Here is a 24386-nt window from a genome sequence, read left to right on the forward strand (position 1 = left end):
CAATCCCCCCGCCTGCTGCTCCTCTGGCTCCTCTGGCTGCTGGTTGTAATTGAAGCATGTAATGCATCAGACCCAACAACTGGACCCCGTTCCCATTCCCGCTCCCATTCTCGATGGAATTGTCATACAAAAGCTTTTGGGAACATTTTGGGCAACTGCTGTTTTCGATATAATGACCTCAAGGCAACAAATCCACCCGACAAGCCAACAACTAAACAACAAATGGAGCTTTCCCCCGCTTGAGTGCACTTTGTGTACATGTAACTATGTGTGACCGATGTTGTTTGTTTGTTGGTGTTTGCCCAACTACATAATCATCTATTAGTATTTACATACACAGAACTACACTTGTTTGCATTTAAGCGCCAAGCGGATTATTCCCGTCACTTGAGGGACCTTCAACCCACTCAAGATCCTGCCAGCCCCCCAAAAAAAGTCCTGAATCTTCTGCAAATGCACATAAAAACAATCTTTTTGGGTTTTTTTTTATGTAAGTATCTATCATTGTGTATGGTTTTCTTTTTATTCGATACTTGTAAGGGGTACAAGGAGGTGTATTGTTTTTATAACAAGTCTTCATAAAGATTGTTTGCATTAAAGCAATTTCAATTGTAACAATTTAAATAACGATTTATTTGTATTTAATGTTTTCTTATGTATTCTTTAACCTATCCCATTTGCAATATACTCTTTATAAATTCCTTAAGTACCAAGTATCCCCTAGTCGAGAGTATCTTTGATTACAATTCCTAGCTTTTTTATTTCAAGTGCTGAGTGTGTGCAAGATTTATTGCTCCAGTGATTGGGTTAGCTGGAAAAGTGCTTTGGTTTTTCTCCACTAACACAATCTCGCTGTTTTTCTTTATTCCTATCTCTGCTTTTCTGTCCCATCCCCGCTCTATTTCCAGTGTGGAAAATCTTTCATCGTAATCAATATGTGTATAAATTAGAGGAATTCGACAAATTGCTTGGCTTGACATCTACTCGGAATCACAGCCCCAGCCATTACTTTGCAAAAATTCAATGCACTCTTTTCATTGTTTTTATTTTTTCACCTATTTTGTATTTATTTTGGCTTAGTTTGCTATTGGCCCCGGCCTTTGTAAATAGATAGAGTGTCACAAAGCAAACAGATTTAAATTCAAACAAATGAATTGCATTTGTAATCTTTGTGTGAAAAGTGCAGATTAAATTTTTGTCTTTTCGGTTTGTTTTTGTTGCCAGGATATTGAAATGCATTTTAGTGATTTAATTGTGTTTTTCGGTTCGTTTCTTTTTATGATTTCCATCAGACATAGATTTTGATTTATTTTATTATTTATTTATTAAAAGAATATGAATTTTACTACATTTTACTTGACTTTAAGTTTACACCTAAATATGTTTGCACGATTTTAATATTATAATTTCAATGATGTGCATTGGAACGACAAACAAAAGTCAAGTTTACACAACTGCATATATTTGCACACACACATCCATTTGGAGAGAGAGTGTGTTTAAGAGCTTAGAGCCTTTCATATTTGATGATGTTTTCAGATTAACGTCATGACCAATTCTTGAACCATTGCCCGTTGGCCCGAAGGCGTTTCACTTCGGAAATACCGAAATCTTGGCCTAAAACATTGATAAGTAAGCTGGGCGGAAAATGAAAATTGGCCAAAGACATCGATGTGCTGGCCAAGAGTCATAATTAATACAGGAGGCTGGCAAACAAATAAAATACGCATATTATGCGTACATGCAGTTGGTACTAGAGATGGGTTGAATATCGATATATCAGTAGAGATTCGATAAAGTTTAATAGAAGGAAAAAAAATTCAATTCTAGGTATATCAATCTAAATAAAAAATTTATTGTGTTAACTATAATTCTGAATATTTTTAAACTATTTCATTTAGGAATGATTTTAAGACATATTCAAAAATTATTAAATATACTTTCTGTACTAAATAAATATCCAGATTAACTTGGATGTTTAAAATTTTTACAGATTTTTAAATACTGTCCTTTAATAACTTTAAAATTATAGAAGTTTAACCGTATTGAGATTATTCAATAGAATATGGATTATGTTAGAACTTAGTATTTCTTAGTTTTTCTATCCAGTCAGTTATATTAATTAAAATTTATGAACAACAATATTTGATTGAATATTCTTAATAATTTATTGATTATTATTGTTAGCATAGAGATGAATATATTTTCAATTTCAGCTCTAACGTTTGGCATTTAAGAAATCTTTTCTTTATGGCATCTGCAATATTTTCCATCAATAACTATTTAGTAAATTCTTCTCTCTCTATATTTATCCTTAGACTGCACTAAATGTGTGTGTGTGTGTTGATTATGCCAAAAACATTTGCATTTGCCTTCGAGTGTTGCTGTCCTTGCGCCACCTTCTTGCCGCCTCAAAATGCTAATATTTCCGATGCTCGGCTCCGCCCCGCCTTTCCTGTCGAAATTTAAACATGAATTTTAGTTATTTATTGCTGCTCTCATTGTCTTGTTGTGCGGCAAATGCATTTTAATATTTCACATTGATTTGTTATGCAAAAATTTGATGGTTCTGTGCTACATGCATGAGTATGTGAAGCCCATCAATCTGTCCATCACATCAGTCAAAGCGATTACATTGAGAGAGACACTCGCAGCATCATTCCTTTGGCCTGTGCGAAATTATGCATACGCCGTGTTGGCTGGTCCACATAATTTAGCATTGATTATGATTATTATTATGATTATATTATTGAATTTAATTTGATTTCAGGACTCCCTCCTTCTCCTCGCAGCAGCAATTTCCGAGAGCTTAAGGAAAAGCTCTTCTCGTTGAGCATGTGAGGGGGTGGCTTTTTCTTATTCACTTTGTGGGTGGCGGTTGCCCCTTCGTGTGGAGCCCGAAATGTCTTCGATAATAGAAAATATAATCAAAGCGCCATAAAAATGACATTTAACATGCGGCAGGCGTCGCCAGCTTCGGCTTCGTCTCCGTCTCGTCTCTTTTCCAACTTTGGGGGGTTTTTCTTCTGTAGCCCCTCCCCCCTGTAACCAATGAGCCCGCCCTTGGTTTTCCGTGTCTGTGCGGTTTTTATTTCATTCCACTTTGGTCGAGGGTTGGAACTCAATTTACTTGAAAACGCATCAAACAGCAAATTTTATGAATTTACAACGTTTCGACATTCGGTTTATACACTTATAGTGGGTACTATATCTTGGGGAGGATATATGCAACATGGGAATAAAAGGATATACTGAAGTTGAAAGATGTGGTTTAGAAAATTTCTTCCTGATTCACGAAATTTGAAATATTTTTAACTTTGTTAATAAGCTTTAGAAAGTTGATTTAAAACGTTACCCTTATAAAAAAAACTATTTGTAAGAAAGTGAATATATCCTAAAAATGCGTAATAGATAGTCTTCTTAATATTATATTTATAATATTTTCATTTAACAATCATTTTAACAAATATATTAAACCTTTTTTAAGAAATTTCTAAACAATATTATTTCGTTTATTACTTTTAATAAAAAGCTTCCTTTTTAACGAAACGAAAATGAAATTTGAGAAACCTAAAGAGTATTCAAAGTGTGTTTGACTCAAAAGATTCTTTAGAATCATTTTTTCGACGCTTCATTTTTTTTTTGTGCTTCGCTTGGGGTCACCGAGGGCGACAATTGTCTCAGTGTGTGTGCGTGTGTGTGTGTGTGTGTGTGTGTGTAGCTGGGTGTGCGTGTGTGGCATGTGTAAGTGTAATAGAAAGCAAAGTTGATGGGCTGGCTCTCTGACGTTTGTCCTTGTCGAAGTTGCTGCAGGACCGCATCAAGCTCTAAAAACAGTGGCAACTACAACTAGTAGCAGCAACATCAGAAGCAGCAACAACAACAACGACAACAACAACATCTGTAAGCTGCCGTAAGGCAAATGGCTAAAGTAACCACTGACCAAAATGAGTTTGAGGTATGCACCATAAAAAATTATAATTATAAAACTGAATGACCAATACATTGAAGGGGAAAAGTTAAAAATATACTAATAAATTCTCAAATAAAGAATAGAAAATCTGAAATAAACTTATAATTATCAATATCCCTTTTAAATAATAATTTTCAAGAAAACTTACCTTAATAATTCTCTTTCCAAGACCTCTAAAAATGATGTCCTGTATAAAACATTTAAAAAAGCCAATTCATTATTATTTGTGTATTATTTTAATAATTGTTTTTATTCTTACTGTATTGGTAATACCTATAAAATACTTATTATTAAAAGATCCTTGAAAATTCTTTTAGTGTCAAAAGTATCTGTAGGAGAAAGGGTATAAACATGGAAAGGGTGTTGGGGTTCCAGAGGTCAGAGTGATGCGGCGCCTTTTTCCTTTGATAATGGCAAATGCTTCGGAGGTCTGTCAGTGGCTTCTTTGCACTCTAGCTCTTTTCCTCTTCCCCCACCATTTTCCCACTTTCCCACTTTCCTTCTGTGCATATGTGAATGTGTGGCGGAAATATAGTTTATAAGCCAATGGGGAAATGTTAGTGGGTGTTTCTAGGGGGGGGCGAACGACGAAGAGGACACAAAGTGAGGATGGTTAATTGGCCAAAGGATGGGTAAAAGGGTGTGTTGCAAGTGTGAAAAACGGAACGAGGAGATCAAAGAAAGTCCTGGAGAAGGAGTCTAGGGTGTTATATAGGGTCTTATGCCTAGATTAAGCTAAGGGGTTTCTTCTGTATTTTTTGATATATCAAAATTGGAAAATTGTAGATTGTTTTAAATAAATTTAGTTAATTATTTTAATATATTATTATAACCCAGTGGGTTAGTAAGATGCTTAAAACGTACTAAAGAAGATGTTTCTGACCCTATAAATCATATATATTATTGATTAGGATCAGCAGCAGAATCGTTCTAGCCATGTTTGGTTAAAAAATACATTTTCCAAATTTGTTCGATTTTTTGATAATTTGATAAAGCGTTACATCTTTAAAATTTTCAAAAATTGACAAGAAATTGAATTTTTTAAATTTAAAAACTAAGTATTCAGATTTGTTAGCCCTATGAATACTAGCACAGAAAAGCTTTCCAAATTGAATTTAAGACATTTTTGAAGTAGTTATGATATGTTTCAAACCCTTTTCGAAGTTTTTTTCCTTTTATGTTTTTGTAATATTACTTTAAGCTTTCTTAAGTTAAGCCCTTAAAATATTTTCTTAAACCACTTTCCTTTCTTTCTTTTATTTATTGTTATGCCATTCTGCCTTTCGCTGTTTGTCTACCATCCCCAAGAATTGTCTTTGTCTTTTGTTTTCATCCCCAATTTTTTAAATGGAACCCCAAACCTTATATGAGGGTTTCTAGACATTTTCAAATCCTCCATCCTGCCAGTAACTAATTTTTTACCATGACTCTCCCAAAGCCTCCAAAGTCGGACGAATAAAGATGAAGATGACGTCTCTGAATATATACATGAGTGTGTGAGTTTGTTTGAACTTTGCTGCAGTTGATCAAAAATTCATTTTCCCCGAAAACTTGCCATAAAAATTGGAATTTTATAGGAGTAAGTGTGTGTGTGTGTGTGGAGGGGGTGTATGCTTGGGGGAGTGGCTTTCACATGTGCGAATAAGTGAGTGAGTGTGTGAGTTTGCATAGCAACTTACTTCAGACTTTATTACTTTGCCTGCGATCGGTGGTTGTTGCTGCTGCTCCTAGAGAGTCTCTGCTCTGTGTGGCTGCCATCGCCTGATGCACGTCGACCTCGTCGACATGTCGTTGACAGCGTTGTTAACATTTTTATAACCAAAACTTTATGCGTCTCGCGAGAGGGTTTAATATACCGGGTAATACATAGAGAGAAATCCAGGGATTAACCAAAAAACCAAGTGAAACTTTTCAAGAACTTGGTAAAACGAAATGAACTACCTTTGATAATTGGTATCTAAACATTTAAGACTTTTTATATTTTTCTTTATATATTTATGTAGTATTATATTTTTAAAAATATATATATATTTGCTTGAATCTGCTCTTAAAGTTTGATCACATTCGCTTAATAAACTTATGACTTATGCCCCAATAAACCTTTGCAATCCTTTTATATATCTCCATCTTGCTCCCACTCACACAAACTTCATATAGTTAGTGGAGTCTCAAACCTTTCTTTCAAACTCTCTTCAGCTTTCTTACTTGATTTCTCTTTTATAATCCTTGTTTTTCTCTCAGTGTTGCATTGGGCTTGCATTGGGCTTTCCGCACACGTGATGTGTTACATGCACGCATGTTGCACGTTGCACGTTGCGCGTTGGCCGGCAAAAGTCAAAAGTTGCACTTAGCGGTGGCGCCACCTTCGACCTCCGCCCACCACTCTATCTCTAGCATTTTTCGGGGCGGTTGGCAGGTTTTTTATGGGGAGGGGGCGTGTCCTTCGGGGGCGGGTAGGCAGACAACAATGCATTACAACCGGCGAAGTTAGTTGGTTGGCAGCGGGTTGTTAGCGAAAGTGTTGCATTTGCCACACATCCACAGCTGTGCTGCTGCTGCTGCTCCTCCTGTTTCTGATGGCTCCATGTTGCCACCATTCTGGGTGCTCTTTTCTTTTTTTTTATTTTGGAACTGTGACTGCCTTTTTTTTGGCCTATTGGCTTTTTCGGGTTTTGAACTGCCGCCATGGTCGTCGTCGCTGTCGTCGTGATGATGACCTCATTCTGTCTGGGCTTGTGCACCAGTCCCCCTCCCTCCCTCCCCCCTCTGGCTGTCGGCGCAATTTAATTTGCGAAACTATCTGTGTTCTGCCAAAAGTTTGTCTACCACATTGTTGCCGCTTCTGACTGGGCGCGAAAGCCCGGCCATTGCGACCGTGTGTTATTTGCACACCAAATGGAGAAATGAACAGGGAGAAAGAGGCGGGAAAATGGAGCTCGACTTAAGGTATACCCACTAAAGGAGCTAGATGGGGATTTATTTATTTAATGGGTTTTAGTTTACCAACATAAGAGGTTGCATAAAGTTGTTAGCAAATTATTATTAAAATGTCTGAATAGGAGCAGAGATCAAAGTTTAAAAAATTCATAACTTAGCCAAAACCGCATTAATTTCAATTCGGAAAGCGTTCCCATGTTAGTTTTTATTCAGTTAATAAATCTGCATACCAAATATAAAGTTTTAAAAGAATCATTTTTTTTATCAATTTTTTACAATTTTAATGATGTAACCCCTTATCGTTTTTTCAAAAAATGGCAAAAATTGTGAAAATTTATTTTTCAACCGGACATGGCTAGAACGATTCCGCTGTTGATCCTGATCAAGAATATATATGATTTATGGGTTCGGAAACGACTCCTTCACTGAATTTGAAGCTTCGGACTGAAAGTATAATACCCTTTAAATTATAATACTACTGCAAAGGTCTGAAAGACTCAACAAGACTCAATTGTTTACTTCTATATAGAAACTATAATTAAAAGCCTGTTTTTAGTTTAACTACAACTAAAGAATGTATTATTGTTGCCCACAATTAATTAATGGACACTCACTCGAGAGTGTCATACCTAACAATTATTTAATTAATGAACTTTCCTTACAATGATCAATTAATTAATTAATTGCTAGTTCCACAACTAACAGCTTTCCCAGGCAACAAATAATGGTACACAAAAAATGGTAACTGGTAGAGCAGAGCAATTAATTAATTTATAATTGAGAGTTTCAAACGATTAATACAACATTTTTATAACTAACAATTAATAAATTTAAAAGCTCTTTTTATTAATCAGCTAGAAAATATGAGTTCAAATTAAGAAAAGTATGTTTCATGATAGATTTAATGATTATTTGCGCACATCTGTTCCTTCCTATCTAGTTTTAAGAAATCAAATTATTATAAATGTTATTAGGAGCTGAATCCAATTGGTATACCTCTAAAGCCTATTATACCCTCAAGGCCTGTCCTAATACCCCTTGAAAATGCTGTTAAAAAAAAAGCAAAACTATGCGCGAATATGCCGCCTTTCCCCCTTCTTTTTCAAAATCCCCATCGCTTGTGGGCCCGACGTATATGGCATGATGTTATCAGTTCGATCTGCGCATTTGCATGCCGAATGAATGACGCTGCTCCACCACCAGCTCCTCCTCCTCCATCTCCTCCAGCTGCTCCTCCACCAGCTCCCCCTCGTCCATCTCCTCCTCCTCCTCATCTAGCTCCTGCTGGGGATTGTAATGTTTGGTAATGTTTGAATGTTTGGCCATGATGGGAGCTCTGCGTCAGGCCAAAAGTGGATGCGACAAGTGCGGGGGGAGGGGAGACGGAGTAGATGGAGTAAGCTGGAACAGAGGCGGAGGCACAGAGGGGGGATAGCCAGGCCAAAAGGGTCAAAGTGAAATGGGGCCGCCGATGAAGATGACTTTTTGCCTTGGGTTGGCCATCTCCCAGCAGCAGCAGCAGCACAAGGCCCAAAAATACTAGTTTATGGCCAAGGCATCCAGCATTTGCCTGCGGCCAGTTTGGATGCTAATCAAGTCCAGAGTTTCCACTGGATTTAAAATCACATTTTTCCGGAGGCACCATTTGCTGGGTGTCGAGTGGTTTTCGGAATTTGCACCCACAATCTGTCCACAAGATTGTACGAATGATTGGCAAATGCTAGATGCCACATTTACCAGTTTTTGGGCCATGTCTTATTGATGGGAATTTAAGGGGTAAAATGGATAGAGTTTTCTTTTCGAAAGAGTTTTTCATATTACTTTTTTGATAGGGATTTAATATAGTTTAAAACATATTTTTCAAAACCGATTACTTTATGGAAGTTCTTTATATCATAAGGTATATATTAGTTTACTAACCTATTAATCACAACTTGAAATACAGTTTAAACATTAGAATCCATTTCAATGTGTAGTAAAAATATTTCAGCCTCTAAAATATTATGTTTGCATAGTTAAACTATCTATACAAACAGTAATTTTCCAATAGTATTCATTAAAGATATCATTTTAAAACTAAATACTTTGACAACCTTATCTTTAATTTAAGAAAACATCTTCCACAGAATCATAAAGTTATCCCAAGCTTACACTTCCATATTTTAAATTTCCTAAGGACTCCCATATCTCTTTAAAAATAAAACTTATTAAAAATAGCTTTGCGCTTTATAACTTTGGAAACTTTTCCATCTACGGCTTATTCATCCCCTAAAAGATGGAAATTTCTGCTGCCAAGTCTTTGCTATTTCAGCATTTTTCAAACCTAATTTAAATGCAACCCCAAAAAAAAAAACGGGGAAGATTTGCTCCACCGAAAACTTGCTCATATTTAATATTAATATTTTTAGTCGGGGACAGTGGAAAGGTAAAAGGCAAAAAAAGAAGCCAAAAGCTTGGTTAAAACAATACTCTGACCAAAAATTCGAGGCTCATCAATTTCCTTTACTTTCCAAAAATTTGTCTTCATTTTTGGGGCTCAACTTTTGTTGGCTTTACTTTTGATTTAAAAGGCGCCAGACGAGGCAATGTGACACAATGGCAATGACACCGGGGCCCCCCATGATTTTTTGATTCCCTCGGTATGAATATGATAAATCCTCGTCTCAAATTACCCAAAAAAATAAATAACTTTCGCTCCACAAAAAGGCTAAAGAACTTTGGATGGACTTGGTATTTGGAATTTTTCGGCGAGTCTCGGATTTCGCAAAATGCAATTGTTCGTGTTCGAATTCGAGGTTTTTGTATATATTCCTTTTTTTTATTTGGTGTGTTGGACTAACACAAATTAATGTCACGGCAGGTGGGCGAAAGGTGGAGTCCAATTAAAAAACATATTTTTTAATTGCATTTCGGTGCACGCATGTCGGGGCATGTTATTACCATTGTTGCTGAATATTTCTCTGCCTGTTTCCACAATTTCCCCCAATTGCTGTTCTTGTTGTAATTGGTTTATTGACAGAAAACTGCAAAAAGCAGGCCAATGTGCATGGTATATGCTCTTGCATATTTATTATACATATATGTTATGTATGCTCCACATTGTTCCATGGAATATTTGCTTAAACTTTTTTGGTGTCCAGCTCCCCGGCTCAATTAAAAATTGTTTATTTAATTTGTGGCAGTCGCACATTTAAATTTTAATTAAATACATTTTTAATGCACGACAGGTAATGGAATTGAATGTTAATGCCATCGCTGAAGGACTGCATTTGATAAATCTGTTAATTGCAGGTGATGTCCTAACCACCTGACAACCGTGTCTAGACTGGATATTTGATGGGTAACACAAATGGGTTTAGGTTTTAAAAAAATATAACATATATATGTGCTTAATTATATTAAATGCGTTTAGTAATTGAGGGGAAGGTTTAGAATAATGTCTAATTCAATATTTGTTCAGCTTTATTAAAGCTTACTTCTTGGGGAATTACTAAATATCGCTTTAAAAATATATTTAAATGTGTCAGCTTTATTTTGCCATTAAACTTATTTAAAATGGGAGAAGTGCTTATTTTTCCTTGTCAAATAATCTTTATTAACCCTTTACTTTAAACTAAAAGAAGCTGTAGTTCCCCATTGCTTTATTTTTTAATTAGTTCTCCAGATATTCTGTCAAACTTTCTTTAATAACTAAAATAAAATATAACACATTCTATCATTAGAATATATCCTCTTTAAGATTAATATAATTTCTTAAGCTTTCTTGAAAACCTATTTTTTACACTTAAAAATCCCCCAATTTAAACAAATCCCAACTATCTATCTCTAAACACATTTAATCCTGTTTGAACAGGCCACAAAGCCGCTTATACAGACATTAAAAATACAAAACTGCATCTTGGCCAAAAAAAGAAAACAATCTATGCATTGTCTGTTTCCTTTTATGGGCCATGGCTAATTCATGAAAATTATGAGACGAGCAAAAACTCTTCGTTGCTTCGACAGACATTCCAGACTTTGCAGACGAGGAAGAAAAATAAAACCAATCTTGGGAAGACGCCCACGCGACCAGAAGATGCGTTTTCTGCGTTTTTTAAGTTCCGTTTGGTTTTTTTGGGCGAGGCCGCTCCTTGGGACCAGACCCAGACCAGGCCCGGCCTTTTGTATTAATATCAGGGTGAATATCTCAAATTTCAATGGGCCGCATAAAAATCTGGCACACATCTTTCCAAAGCCAAGCCTAAGAGTCGCAAAAAGACGACCCAGTCTCGGGGTTCTCTTTCTTTTATTTTTGGTTATTTGGTTTTTTGGGTCCCAGGAAGCTGGCCAGTTCCCGTTCCCAGTCAGTCGTGTGCGCCGCCCATCAAACAAAGCAGCTAAAATGGTAGGAAGTCCAAATGTATCTTTGTATCTCATTTTGAGTATCTCTAAATATGTGAGTGAGCGTGTGTGTGAGAGAGCAGCCGCAAAAAGGCAAGTCCAGGCCAGGCCCGAAATGCAGGCCAGGATGAAGCTGGATGCTGGATGCTGGTCCTCACTTAGCCAGGGCGCACTCATCAACACACAGACCGCAACGTGTCCCATTTAGAGAGACGAAGGAGCAAAAAAGGAAAAAAAAAAACAAGATACGGCGGAAGGAGCAGGGAATAGTGAGAAGATGAGTGCACTTGAATAAATTTAATACAGGATTTAAGTTAAATATAATGTTACCTTCTTAAAAAATTCATTGCTTTAGTAGTAAATACCTTTTTATGATATAAAATAACCATTTTTCAAACCTCTCTAAATGCAATTTGCAAGCAAACCTCTTGAAATACATGTTATTTAATATTTAAGACTCATCCCCATTATCTCATAAATTTCCCCCAGTGTATAGTATAGCAAAGAATGAGCTCGAGACCGAGATAGTGGCCATAAAGCATGACTCCGGCAGTCGGCGATATCCTTGAGTGCGAGTCCAGTGTGCCAGGCCATTAGCCGCAAACGAGAAATGAAGATTATCTAAAAGATACATGCAGTGGCAGCGGCAGCGGCAACAACGATGACAACAAAACAGCACCGAACAAGTTTCATTACAACGAAATTTTCGGTTTTTGGCCTCTCTCGCATTGTTTCTGGCCTATAAGTTATGCGGCTGAAGCGACCGAAAGCTGCCAGCTACAAGGCTCTCAGCCCACACTCAGCCTTAACCTAAACCATTAATTCCCGGCCAAGAGTAACCCGAAAAAGTTTCAACTTCAGTTTCAGATTCAGATTCAGATCCAGCGGAGCAGAGTTCACTTCTTCTTTTTTTTTTGTGGCATTGAGGCGCCATTGTTTTGGCATAGTTTCCATGCCCAACACCCAGCTCCTAACACCAACAGCAGCAGCAGAAGCAGCAGCAGAAGCAGCAGCACACCCGCAAGCACATATGCACCCGGTTTTTCGCATAGTTACTGTTACAGTTACAGGCCACCGCCGACGGGCAGACAATGGTCTCGCTTTGCAAACGGAGAAAGCAGCCACCAACAATGATGCACTGCATCAAAGGTTGTGCTGGTCACACTAGAGATGGCTGCATGACGTTGGAGAAACAAAAGAAATGGGCACACTGTTTGGGAAGTTTTAATCTAGGTATGACTATGATCCATGGAAGTCTGTATATTGATGTGAGTCATATATTAATAAGGTCAAGTAAACATTATAATTATTAATTAAGAATTTAAGTTAATGGATATTATTTTACAATTAACTAAAAGAGGGGTTTACATTTTAATATTTGATGCATATTTTCAATCCTAAAATCCTAATATTCACCACAGTTTTCCAAGTTCCTTTTACCTCAACCTCAACCTCAACGTAGCTCATCTCTATTGCATAGTCTTTTGCCATTGTCCCCATTTCTGGGCTGTCCTGCTCTGTGTAGTGCATAATTGTTTTATTAGCAACATTTGCCTAAGCCAAAATCCATGGCCGGATTCCTGCCCCCTCTCCCGGAGGCAATCCCTTAGACTACAAATCCTCGTCCTCCTGCAGGGGCGCTTCGCTTCGGTTCGTGTATCTTGCAGATACGTGCACTTTGTTTGGCACTATTGCCTAGTGGCTTTGTTTTCGAACTGTAACTGAAACTGGGCTACGAGCAGGAGGAGGAACGTGAGATGGGGCCCAAAAAAAGTGAATAGCAGATCGAGGGTTCCAGGTCGTTTGGGGGAAGTCCAAAAAAGGGCGTCCCCAATCCAAACATGTATCTATCCGGGCGGCCCACATGGATGCATGATGGGGACGATTGTTGAGATTGTTCTTGCTACTCCTAGCAGGACCCCAAGGGGAAAGGCAAAGGAAAATCGGATTGATTGGTGAGTGCTGCTGCCCGGAGATCTCTCTTGTGTTGTCCCTTCCGTGGTCATTGTTTTGCACTTGCAGGTGGCATTCATAATTGTCCCTCAAGAAATCCATCCATGAGATGGAATTTTCAACAAGGATGCGTCTGGGATTATGACAGGCACACACAGGTACACATCAAGTGTTGGCAAATTGAAACAAAGTCCTCGGATTTCAAAAGCAAAAACAACCTCGTCTGGGGCTGCATTCAAATTAGATAAGAAACTAATTTTGGCCTGGCAAACACACCTACACACAATTGGGTATCGAGTTGCTAAAAGGAATTCCCCTTTTAATTGTTTTAGTTATTTGTTATTTGAATTTGTTATTCAGTAAATTAAAAATTACTAAAGGACTTCAATTGTAAGATTGAAATGGTCTAGGAAAATTCACTTCTTATGGATTATATTTCAAGTAATGATTTATTTATATATAAAATAATTTGCAGGCAGTATTATTTTGTTATCTAAATGAGTTTCCATTAAAAACAATCAATTTTAATACAATTTGATTCCTAACTAACTAACTCCTAATATTCTCATTGGTTTTTATATATTTTTAAATTAATTAACGTGTATCTATAAACACAATTCTTATTACACAATTAAAACAAAACATTAAAGCTTTAAAGAGCCCCACAAAAAACTACGCATTTAGTCAATGAAAGTATCAAATAAAATATTTCCCCTTTAGCTGCTTTTGATATCCACCATAACTTTAAGTTTAAATGCTCAAAGTCTCGTCATTTGATTGTTAATTTAGTGAGCAATGCGTTTAATGATCGTTTTCACTTGCTATTTTTTTGGGGTGTAAACAGCTCCTCACATCTGACAGTTTAATTTGCAATTTTTCTTATGGCTTTGGCTTCCTTTCGACTTGGCTGCAAAGTTGGCTTAAAACTATTGATAAACCATGATAGTTAATTCTCCAGGGGCTTCCGGCTGCAATTTAAACTTTTGCTCAAAGGCGACTTAAAATTTGATTTATTGCACACTCAAGTCGCTCCTCCTGTCCGTCCGTCTGTCCGTTTGTCCGTCAGTCAGTCAGCTGTAATAGCTGCTGCTTACCACTCCAAGTAGCATGTGTATCTATATCTGCTGGATGTGGATGTAGTAAGTAGCAGCAGATAGACTGCTGCATAATAAAAATAAAAAATTTTGAACGCTGCATAAAAGTAGGAGAAGGCAAAATAAACCCCGTCGAACAGAAGCGTGTAAAAGTGTTGTAACTTGGCCAGTTCACCAATAAAAAAAAATATAAGGAAAAAATGATAATAAAATATAAAAGAAAAACAACATGCTGAGCTCTGGACGCTCGGAGGACGCTGCTTTGATCAATCAAGCGTCAAAATTATTGCCCTGTGCCAAGCGACAGTTCGCGTCCACGAGTTCAACTCGCTACACTTAAAGTAAATTAAGTAGTGCTTAATAAACAAATAAAAATGTACATCATTAGTTCCACAGTAAAGAAAGTATTAGGGTGGAAAATATAGCAAACTAGCTTTTTAAATAAAGAGCAAAAACAGTTTCCTCTATCATCTTTCAACAACTAACTTTTGATAATGTAAAGGCTAATATTAAACCCATTTTAGGTATTTTTATATTATAGTAAAATATAATGAACAAAATTTAAAAACTTTTAGAATGCTTAAAAAAAATACCCCAAGTCTATTTAAATTTTAAATATTTTTAAAACCAAATACTTTAAAAGTTAAATTAGTTTTAAGTATGTTTCTGAATATAAGAAAAAGCCAGTTTTTAAACCCTTTAAGAATATGCATTTAAGAATTGTAAGCCATGTTTTAACAGTGTTTTAGAATAAACCCTTGATAATAAATACTACTGTTTATTTTATTTAAAAAGTAAGGTTTGCAAAATAAATACTACTGTTTCTTAAGTTAAATTTAAAATGAAACATTATCTAAGCTAGGGAACGTGGTTTCTGGGGCAACATTTTTATTCAAAATGATATATTTATACATTTTTCTCCGTGTGTACAGCAATCGGTTTAATGTACAAGAGGCAGGGAGGTGAGGGGGTGGCAGTGGAAGTGGCAAGGTGGGGAGGGGGGCGTAGCGCGGATGCAATTATAACCATTTCCACGTGACGCTTCAATGAGCCGCGGCTCGCTGGCTCCCCAACGGCATGGATATCGCCTCGGTTCGGTTTTTGGTTCGTTCTCGGGTTGAGGTCGAGAGTTTGAGTCGCGTTGAGTTGAGCTGGTTGGTCGACGGCAGAAGCCGTTAGTTGTTGTTCATGGCTAAATGGAAATTTATTGCCCACCAGCAACGCCCACACAGCTGCCACCAATTCCCGAACCCCAGACACACTCGCACGGGGCACACACACTCGACACACACTACATATCGTATGTAGTTGCAGCTCTAATGAAAGCGAATCGCAGGGGGGTTGAGGCACAGTGGAGTTGGTAGCAGAAGCGTGACCCTAGGCCGTTGGTCCTCAATAGATCAGGCTTTTCAATCTACACAACACCTGCTCTCTCAAGGATAAACAGATTCGTGAGAGAAGATGTCAAGGATTTCGGAATAATTAATTATAAATCCTTGAAGTATTTAAGTCAAATTTTAGTTACTAACAATCTGTTCTAACTTGGGAACTTTAATCGTTGAATTATTTTACATTTTCTAAAGTGTTTAAGTTTTATTTTAGGTTCCTGAATTTTATAGAATTTTTCTAGACACACTTCCAATTAACTTTCCAACTATTTCCAAAGCTTCTTCGCATATCTACTTCTAAACCTCCCTTGATTTGAATATACTGAGCCCTGGGATCTGTTTTCTGAGCCCGAGTCTGATGCAACTCCTTGGAAAACCCCTGAAGGGGCGCAACACAAACGTGCGTGGGTCCATTCTGGAAGCAATCATGTTGTTGCTGCTGCTCAAGTGGCAGCATCCAATGAGGATGTGCAACATGGCCGTGCAACGTGCAACGTGGGTGAGTAGGGGAAAGAGGAAGAGGTTTCAGCTCGTTGGCCATGTTATTATTATGCGACCGGTGTGGCGCATAATGCAGCTAATCTGGGGAATTAGGTAAAAAAGGCTGACAAAAGCCGAACGGGCTGCGATATTGCTATAGCTATAGAATGCCAGCAACATTGCAATATCGTTGTATCCTGTTAGGCAGAAAGTAACTTGGCCTGAATGATTACACAATACAAAAAATATAAGAACCGAAAATGTTAAAGAAATCTTGCTAAAAAATGTAATTCTTAGAAAAAATTATATATTTCCTCGGGGAATTTCAAGAAGTTTAAAGAATTCTTTGCGTCAAAATAACTTTCGCAGGTTTTTGCGGCGTTTCCTTCTGTAAAATACAACCCATTTTAACATATATTCCCCTATCAACTTATCCTTAATCAATTCCCAATTAAATCTAACCTTCGGCACTATAAAAATTAACTGTTCTTTCTTTGTGTGTAGAGTGGACTTCATGGCGCTTATCTTTGGGCAAGTGTCCTGTGTGTCCCCCTCATCCTTCCGCATTATCCGCATTTTCTTTTTTCTCTCTGAAGGATTTACGGCAGCAACGCACAGCAGCAGTCAAAGTAGCTAAGCGAATTAAAAAAGTAAACTCGAAAGTAAATTAAATGACAGCCAAGTTGGAAACTGGAGGAAATGAGAGGCGGCTCGGCGTTCAGCCAGCTGATAAGTTGCTAAGCCCGAGAGAAAACGACAATGACGGAGAATCCTGGTCTTGGATATCTGCAGCCGAAGGATCATGGGATGAGGAGCGACCGCAGCGAGGAAAATGTTTTAAAATGAAATCACTTTTAATGAGTCATTCAAGTGGCATGAAGACGGCAACAGACTCGACTCCTCTCCATCCAGCTCCACTCTTAGCCGACTTGACTAGCCAGCCATCCAGGCAGCATAAAAATAATAATTTTTACAGCTACCAACAAACAAAAAGAACAACGAAAAAATGATGGCTATTGCAGGATAAAATTAGAGTGAAGAACATGAGGATACCCTAGGTAGTTAGTAAGGTTTTTGGCAATTAAATATTTATAGTACTAAGAAAGCAAACTGAATTCGGGAAGCTAAAATTTATATACCCTTAAAGTTCGCAATCGTAATATAGGATCTAATTGGAAATAGTTCATAGCTAAGCTAAAAATATTCACATTTTTTAAATCGTTATTTATTAATATTTATATGAGACAAATTTTGAGACAAATCAAAGTTTAAAAAAGTCATAACTAAGCCAAAACAGCATTAATTTCAATTCGTAATCAAGCGTTCCCTTGTTAGTTTTTATTCAGTTAATAAATCTGCATACCAAATATAAAGTTTTAAAAGAATCAATTTTTTTTATCAATTTTTGACAATTTTGAACTTAAATGCATTTAAAAATATGTAATTTAAAATAATTATATGTTAAAATATTCCTTCATAATCTCCCAGAACACATTCAACCACTCATTTACAGGGTACAATATGGATTGCCTCGAAAAAGGAAGGCAAGAGCAATAATAATTTCGCGTACGGACACTGCCAAGTGGAAGCGCCAAGCTCCAGGAAGCGTCAGTCGCCAGTCGCCAGTTGCTGCCCCCGCATGATGCTGAAGCCCTCTTCCTGCCCCCCACCATCGTCATCCTCATCCTTGGTTGAGGGACAGGAAATCACTGGGAAAAGCAAAGGCAGCGGCTACCAAAGCGGCAACAAGTGGCCACGACTACACTCGCTCTTTCCCTCAAAGATTCAGTTCCTGCGGCCATTTCACTTTGCTTTTCATTTTATTGCTAATTTTTTTGTTGTTTTTTTTCCCCTCCCGCTTTCCCAGCGAGTTTTTTGCAAATTATAATGACAGCCCCGAGATACGAAGGAATACTGCATAGTAGTCTCAGTCAAGTGCCAAGAGGATGAAGCGGGGGCTTCTTCTCCTGCACCCTGTGGGGTCTGGTCAATGAAGGCGAATAGACATTTAATGAAACGAAACGACAACAAATTGTTTAAACATTATTTGCGCTTTCCGTTCCTTTCTTTCCTTTACTCTCTCATCTCTTTTTCTGCATTATATATATACGTATATACACGTTATTGTTAATAAACAGACATTACAAAGCAGATAATGAACGACAAGGACTTGGCAGAATGGAAATTGAAATTGCAAGGCTTTGACAGCAAACTGGAAAATCATTCATACAGCAATTTGCAGAAAGGGTTAAAGAGATGGCATAGAAAAGTGACTAAAGGAATAAGTTTTTAAGTTGATGAAGTTTTCTAATTAATTATTTAATATTGAGGATATTACAGGAAAAACTTCAATGGACTTTTGCTTAAGGAAATTATGCTTCAATAAGATTTTATAAAGCTAATTTTGCTCCTAATAGAAACTACCGTCAACTAATTCAAAACCAATATAATTATGACTTAAAAACCTTAACTAATCTTAAATATATAAAGCATATATAAAGCATTCATTGATAAGCTTTTATTTCCTATCTAATTAGATAACATTTTCCTTTAATTCCATTCAATTATGTCAACTAACTTTTTAGATTTCACCAATTCCCATAAGATTATTTCACTCATCTCCTTGCAAACTCCCTATTTTCATTTGTCACTATAATTTTCAACATCTTATTAATGCCTTCAACTATTTTTCACTTATTCCAAAGTTTTACAAACTTCTAACCAACATTTTTCTCGCTTTTTCTTTGCCATAACATAATATATATTTTAATCGTGTCGCCAACAAATTTCCTTCGACAGCTCGTCCGACCGTGAATGATTTCACTTATCGCTCCCGGGGATAAAACAACAATGTTATCGCTTAATACTTATATATACTCTCTCTATATATACATTTTCCTGTCATTTAATTTCTTTTCCACTCGCTTCCTTTCTGGTCAGGATGCGACCCGGTTTTATGGTCCTTTGTTTTCGCGCCAAATGCTTTGAAACGATTCTGTTCTGCCAAATAGAAAATCATCATAATTTTCCTTTATTACCAGAGTTTTTACCCATTTGCCATAGTTGTTTTCCATGCTTGTTTTTTTTGTTTTTATGGGCAAACTTTGGACCGATTCCTGTAGCTGTAGCTGTAGCTATAGCTTTAATTGCCATTGTCATGGGCTGGGCTTTGCTCATTGCCGTTGTCATTGTTTGTCACAGTCTGTTCCACTCAGAGTCATCAAAAAACGAGAAGGGAAAAAAAATTTAAGGAAAAAGGGGAAAAATACAAGAGTAACTTTGTCGGAAACTCCTTTGATTTGTTTTCAGTAAAACAAGTATAAAAGTTTTCCTGTGCCAGAACCCAAAAAGTGTCTGCGTGTGCTTATATGCGAACTTTTTGAAGACAAAACATTTTTGAGTTATTAATGAAAAGTTGTTTTGTCTATCCCAGCTGAGGTTGAGAAGGTGGCTCCGGGGGGGACTCCCCCTCTCAGTTTATATAGCAAATACACAAGTGCTAACTAAATGTTATGCTTTCATTATGCTCAGTAGTAGCTCTGGGAAAACTTTTGCACCTTTCATGCGAAGTTCTTTCCTACTCCTCCTGGTTATTGGCTTAGGTGATTTTCTTTTCTTTTTTTTGCTATTAAATTTATATTTTTTTTTTGTTTCTGGTTCTTAGTTGAATTTTTCTTTTTTTATAGACACGCATTTGTTTGCGTAAAGTGCACTTTTTAACTAACTTGTCTAAGGCAACTAATGAAAAGATTTGTTATTAGTCTTTTCTTTTTTCTTCTGGCCAGAAGAAGAAGTGCTAAAAGTGGCAGCAGCTGCCGGTAACTTGGCCCAGGGAATTATACATAAACATTGGAGCAAACCAGGCAAACACACACACACTTGGGGTACAAAAATAAAAAGAAATATGTTCGCAACTTGAAAAAGTAAATAAATATTTGAACAACTTCTTATGGCCAACTATTTGTTTGGCAGACGAGCGAGCGAGCGAAGGAACAGAACAAGTTTCGGTTTGGGCCTGGCCCAAAAGCACAAAAAGGTGAGTTCAATTCTGCACCAAAGTGTGCAACTTTCGAAGCCATTATGTGAAAGTTTTATTTCGGGTCCCGCCGCCTGGCAATCGACAAGTTTTCCTCTTGGGTTTTCCTCCACCTCCTAGGTTTTGCGGGGCAGAAGGGAAGGAATTGGATTGGCAAATTGTTCGGCACATAATTTTAGAGGCAATTTAACAAAATGAAATTTAAAGAAAAATTCTTTCACAAAAACTATGTGCGAAGATTGTGATTGCACCAAAGCTTGTCTACAGCAGGGGAATTAAGTAAATATTGGTTCTTTTTTTATGGACCTACGAAAAGATTTAGACATTTATAGGTGAGTTATGTTAGTTCAAAGAAGGTGAAGTAATGTGATTATTATAAATTTGTTAAATTAGAATACTAATTATACTAATAATAACAAATTACAATACTTAGACTAATAATATAATGCTTACTAAACTACAAAATAATAACTACAAATGAATATATGATATATATATTAATCAAAGAAATACTTGCAATAAATATTAAGCAAAAGTCTTATAAACTATGTGTATTTTATTATATTTATTTATTTTATAGTTTTTTATTATATTATTTTGTTATTATATATTATTAATATATTACATACTAAATTACAAAATAATAACTACAAATGAATATATGATATATATATTAATCAAAGAAATACTTGCAATAAATATTAAGCAAAAGTCTTATAAACTATGTATATTTTATTATATGCTAACTTACTTCTTATACAAACCCTTCCATTGTCAGTAACACAAAGCAAATCAATAAAAAATCAATTGATATTTTCTTTGAATGAATCGCAGGTATTTCCAAAAGATCTTCTCCTCAACGTAGGTGGGTTCTTCTGTCCAAAAAACGTTTGTTTAAACTAACAATAATAATAGTAATAAAAACCATTCAAAGTCTTGTTCGAGCATCTCTAAAAGCTACCTAAATATGGAGACCATCTATAGACCAAGTATGGTGGCATTGTTCGCCACACACAATTGGCATATTAAATGGCCGCTTTTTGTTGTGGGGATATTTAACATAACATCACTTACTAACCATGGCTATTTTTGGCCTTGGCTTTATCTAAAACAGATAATTAAGTCCGCTTTGAGCCGCGGCTGTCTCCCAGCTGATTGATTGACTTTATCGGCCGTTTGTGGCTTCGTCTTATCAACACTCGGCCCGGAGTCAATCTTTTTCGGTGCGGCCTGGGTCCGTCGTCTTCGGCCTATCAAGATGCAGTCAGAAAATGCATAAAGTACGTATCTCACGGCGAACTGAAAGAACCACAAGGGGTACAGAAGAGGTTCAAGAGTCTCAGATTAAAACCAGTTCTTAACGGCAATCGTGTAGGCCGAGGAGTGCCATCTTTATGGACAGGTTAAGACAACTTCCTGCGTCCCCTGCCGAGGAGTTTTTGGCCTGATCGACAGTTCAACATGAAAATGAAACCAACATAACAAAACGAAAAAAAAAGGATGACACACCATCAAGACATTTCATGGTTTGTTTTTTATAAATTAGTTTGCTTTTATTTACAGATCTTAAGGTTAGTTAACAAAGTTGTGGGGTTTTTAATGAGGTAAAGGATTTTACAGTCTTTTAGGGAGTATTTAAATCTAATTAATATGTTTTGAAATATTCTATAAAATGTTTTGAATATTTCAATACATATTTTTACAGTTCATGGGACAGATTTTTTTACAATTTAAATTGTTTACAATAAAAATGTAAAATCTAAAACAAAGAATGAATGAATTCATATAAAATGCAAGTCAAAGAATGGTGAAGGTTGGTAATTGTTAGAAAACCATGTCCACATTCTATTCACATTATTTAATTCCTATTCGACAATACTTAATATACAGTATACTTTTAGTGTACTGTATACTTTACAATTTAAGATTCTTAAAGAGCAAATTCCCAGTTATTTTATTTTAATTGTTATTCAAGATTATTTAACATACAGTGTACTCTAAGTGTACTGTATACTTTACTATTTAAGATTCTTATTATTATTCGAGACGGTTTAATATACAATATACTTTAAGTATACAGCATACTTTACGAATTAAGAATCTTAAAAAGGTAATTCCCTGTTATTTTGGGAATTACAATTTTCTTATCTTGTAAAATATAATGTTTTTTAAAGGTCTAACTAAAATTAACATATAAATGGCTATACCATTTATATTTATTCTTATAACTAATTCCTTGTTATTTTATGAATTACAAAAGGTAAAAGGTATAACTAAACTAAAAATATAAATGGCCTACCATTTATTACAATTTGTATTTGATTTCTAGTTAAGAACCTATGTATAAAACTTATTTCTAAACTCTAAACTGGACCTGCAAACTCCTTTCTCCAACGATTTTTTTAAACTTCTAGCAAATACACAATGTATGTGTATCTCTCGAGTGTTGTCACTTGAATTTATTATCCCCGACATCTGGCATTTGGAGTTCCAGGTGTTCCTCGTGGCTGGGAGAAATCAATCAAGCGTCAGTTCTTATGGCCACCCGCATTCTGCAGTAGTTTATGGCCATCGCTGCTCTCTCTGCTCTGTCACACCGAATTTCCAGACGGCTGCATAAATGTTATGACAAACAACAAGAACAAAAAAAAAAAATAAAAAAATAAAAAAATATATAAGAGTGGAAGAGAAAAACCAGACCGTTAAAAATGCAGGTATACGGATAATTTGATTAATAGCGACAGCTAGAACAAAGCAAGATGGAATTATGCATAAATGTTGAATGACTTCGAATGAATTATTTATGAAATTACATGAAAATCAAAAGCAACAATTCCAAATTAAAATTATTGTTTTTAATATTTTTTTGTATATATTATTGTCCTTTGTTTGTTGTGTTCATTACCTGCTCATCAATTTGTAATTGGATCCAAAAAGGCAAAACTATTACAAAAGTAAATACGGAAAAAAAAATCTACATTGGCTGGAAAAAAAACGTTCCGTTTGTTGAAATATTCATTGTTAAATGCTGCGAAAGGAATGCATATTTATTAAGGTTGAATTATTAAAGCTGCAGAAAAAAAATATTTGCAAAATCAATGGATTAATTATAATTTGCAGCTTCCAATCCTGCGACGACCTCTCCAGATCCTGATCCAAAAACCAAACCAAACTACAACAATTGAGCCAACGCCTGCGAATGAAATTGTGGAAAGAAAAGTCTGGACAAGAGTGGCCAGGATGGGATTAGGTGGGGAAATTTGGGAATTTGGAACTTGGGGTTTCGACACCGTCACTTGGGCATTTGCTTCTGCAACAAAGGTAAAGGAAAAACTCGGGAAAAACAACATGCATACATATGTAGAAAAGGGTACTGCAAACACGCAGCTAGAAAAAATACTGTGGAAAAAGCCAAAAGCTCCTGCCGACGTAACTGCAGGTGAAAATGGATTCTGAAAATTGGGTTAATTGATGCTTAGTGTTTTGCCTTAGAGTGGCAAGGGTGGAATTGGGTGGCTATGGGCTAGTGGGTTGTGGGCGTGGTTATTTAGCGCCAAGTGGCTAATAGTTTTTGCCACCCGCTTGGCAAGGGAGCAAGCCAGCGGAAGCGGAAACCGGAAATGCGCACAAGGAAACACACACAAACATTGGGGCACAAACACATTTCATGTTTACACTTGCTTGTGAATTTAGCCAAGCCAAGTGTGACCGAGTTCGTGAAAAACACAAAGGATAAGGTTGCTTTAACTTGGTCACATTTATTGAGGTTAAAGTTCCTTTTATATTTTACTATAAATTTGGAACTAAAGTTGGATTTTTTATAGGAAGTTTGTTTAATTTGCAGCATCAAAGAAGTATTTAAAGGAAAAATTGGCAGAAGCTTCGATTTAATGTGAGTCTTATTCCCTCTAAAGCTGTTTAATTTTAAACTTTAGAGAAATATTATATAGATTTATGAAATATGTATGGTAATACGTTTTCTTTATATTTTCCTGGCATAAACCTGCTTACAAAATGCCAAAATGGCGGCATCGTTTTCGTTATGGGGGTCTAAAAGTTACAAAGGTCACCTACAATGGCCACATAAATGCCATATATATGTATATTATATATACATGTAATTAGCATTATAACCCATTGTCGAT

At 36.3% G+C, this 24386-nt stretch overlaps 2 protein-coding genes across 2 annotated transcripts in view; both read right to left on the reverse strand.

Annotated features, from left to right (window-relative positions):
- Positions 1 to 24386, reverse strand: part of LOC110187484 (uncharacterized) — a 115111-nt gene that overhangs the window by 64695 nt on the left and 26030 nt on the right. The gene's annotated exons all lie outside the window — the stretch shown is intronic.
- Positions 21769 to 24386, reverse strand: part of LOC110187452 (uncharacterized) — a 91582-nt gene continuing 88964 nt past the window's right edge. Inside the window, 2 exon segments of the mRNA XM_086832411.1 lie at positions 21769 to 22853; positions 23147 to 24385. Coding sequence (XP_086688537.1) covers positions 24347 to 24385 — 39 coding nt within the window. The 3' untranslated portion in view covers positions 21769 to 22853; positions 23147 to 24346.

The sequence above is a fragment of the Drosophila serrata genome, unplaced genomic scaffold (genome assembly GCF_035046125.1).
Source record: "Drosophila serrata isolate PLE 108 unplaced genomic scaffold, ASM3504612v1 contig_249, whole genome shotgun sequence".
NCBI lineage: Eukaryota > Metazoa > Arthropoda > Insecta > Diptera > Drosophilidae > Drosophila > Drosophila serrata.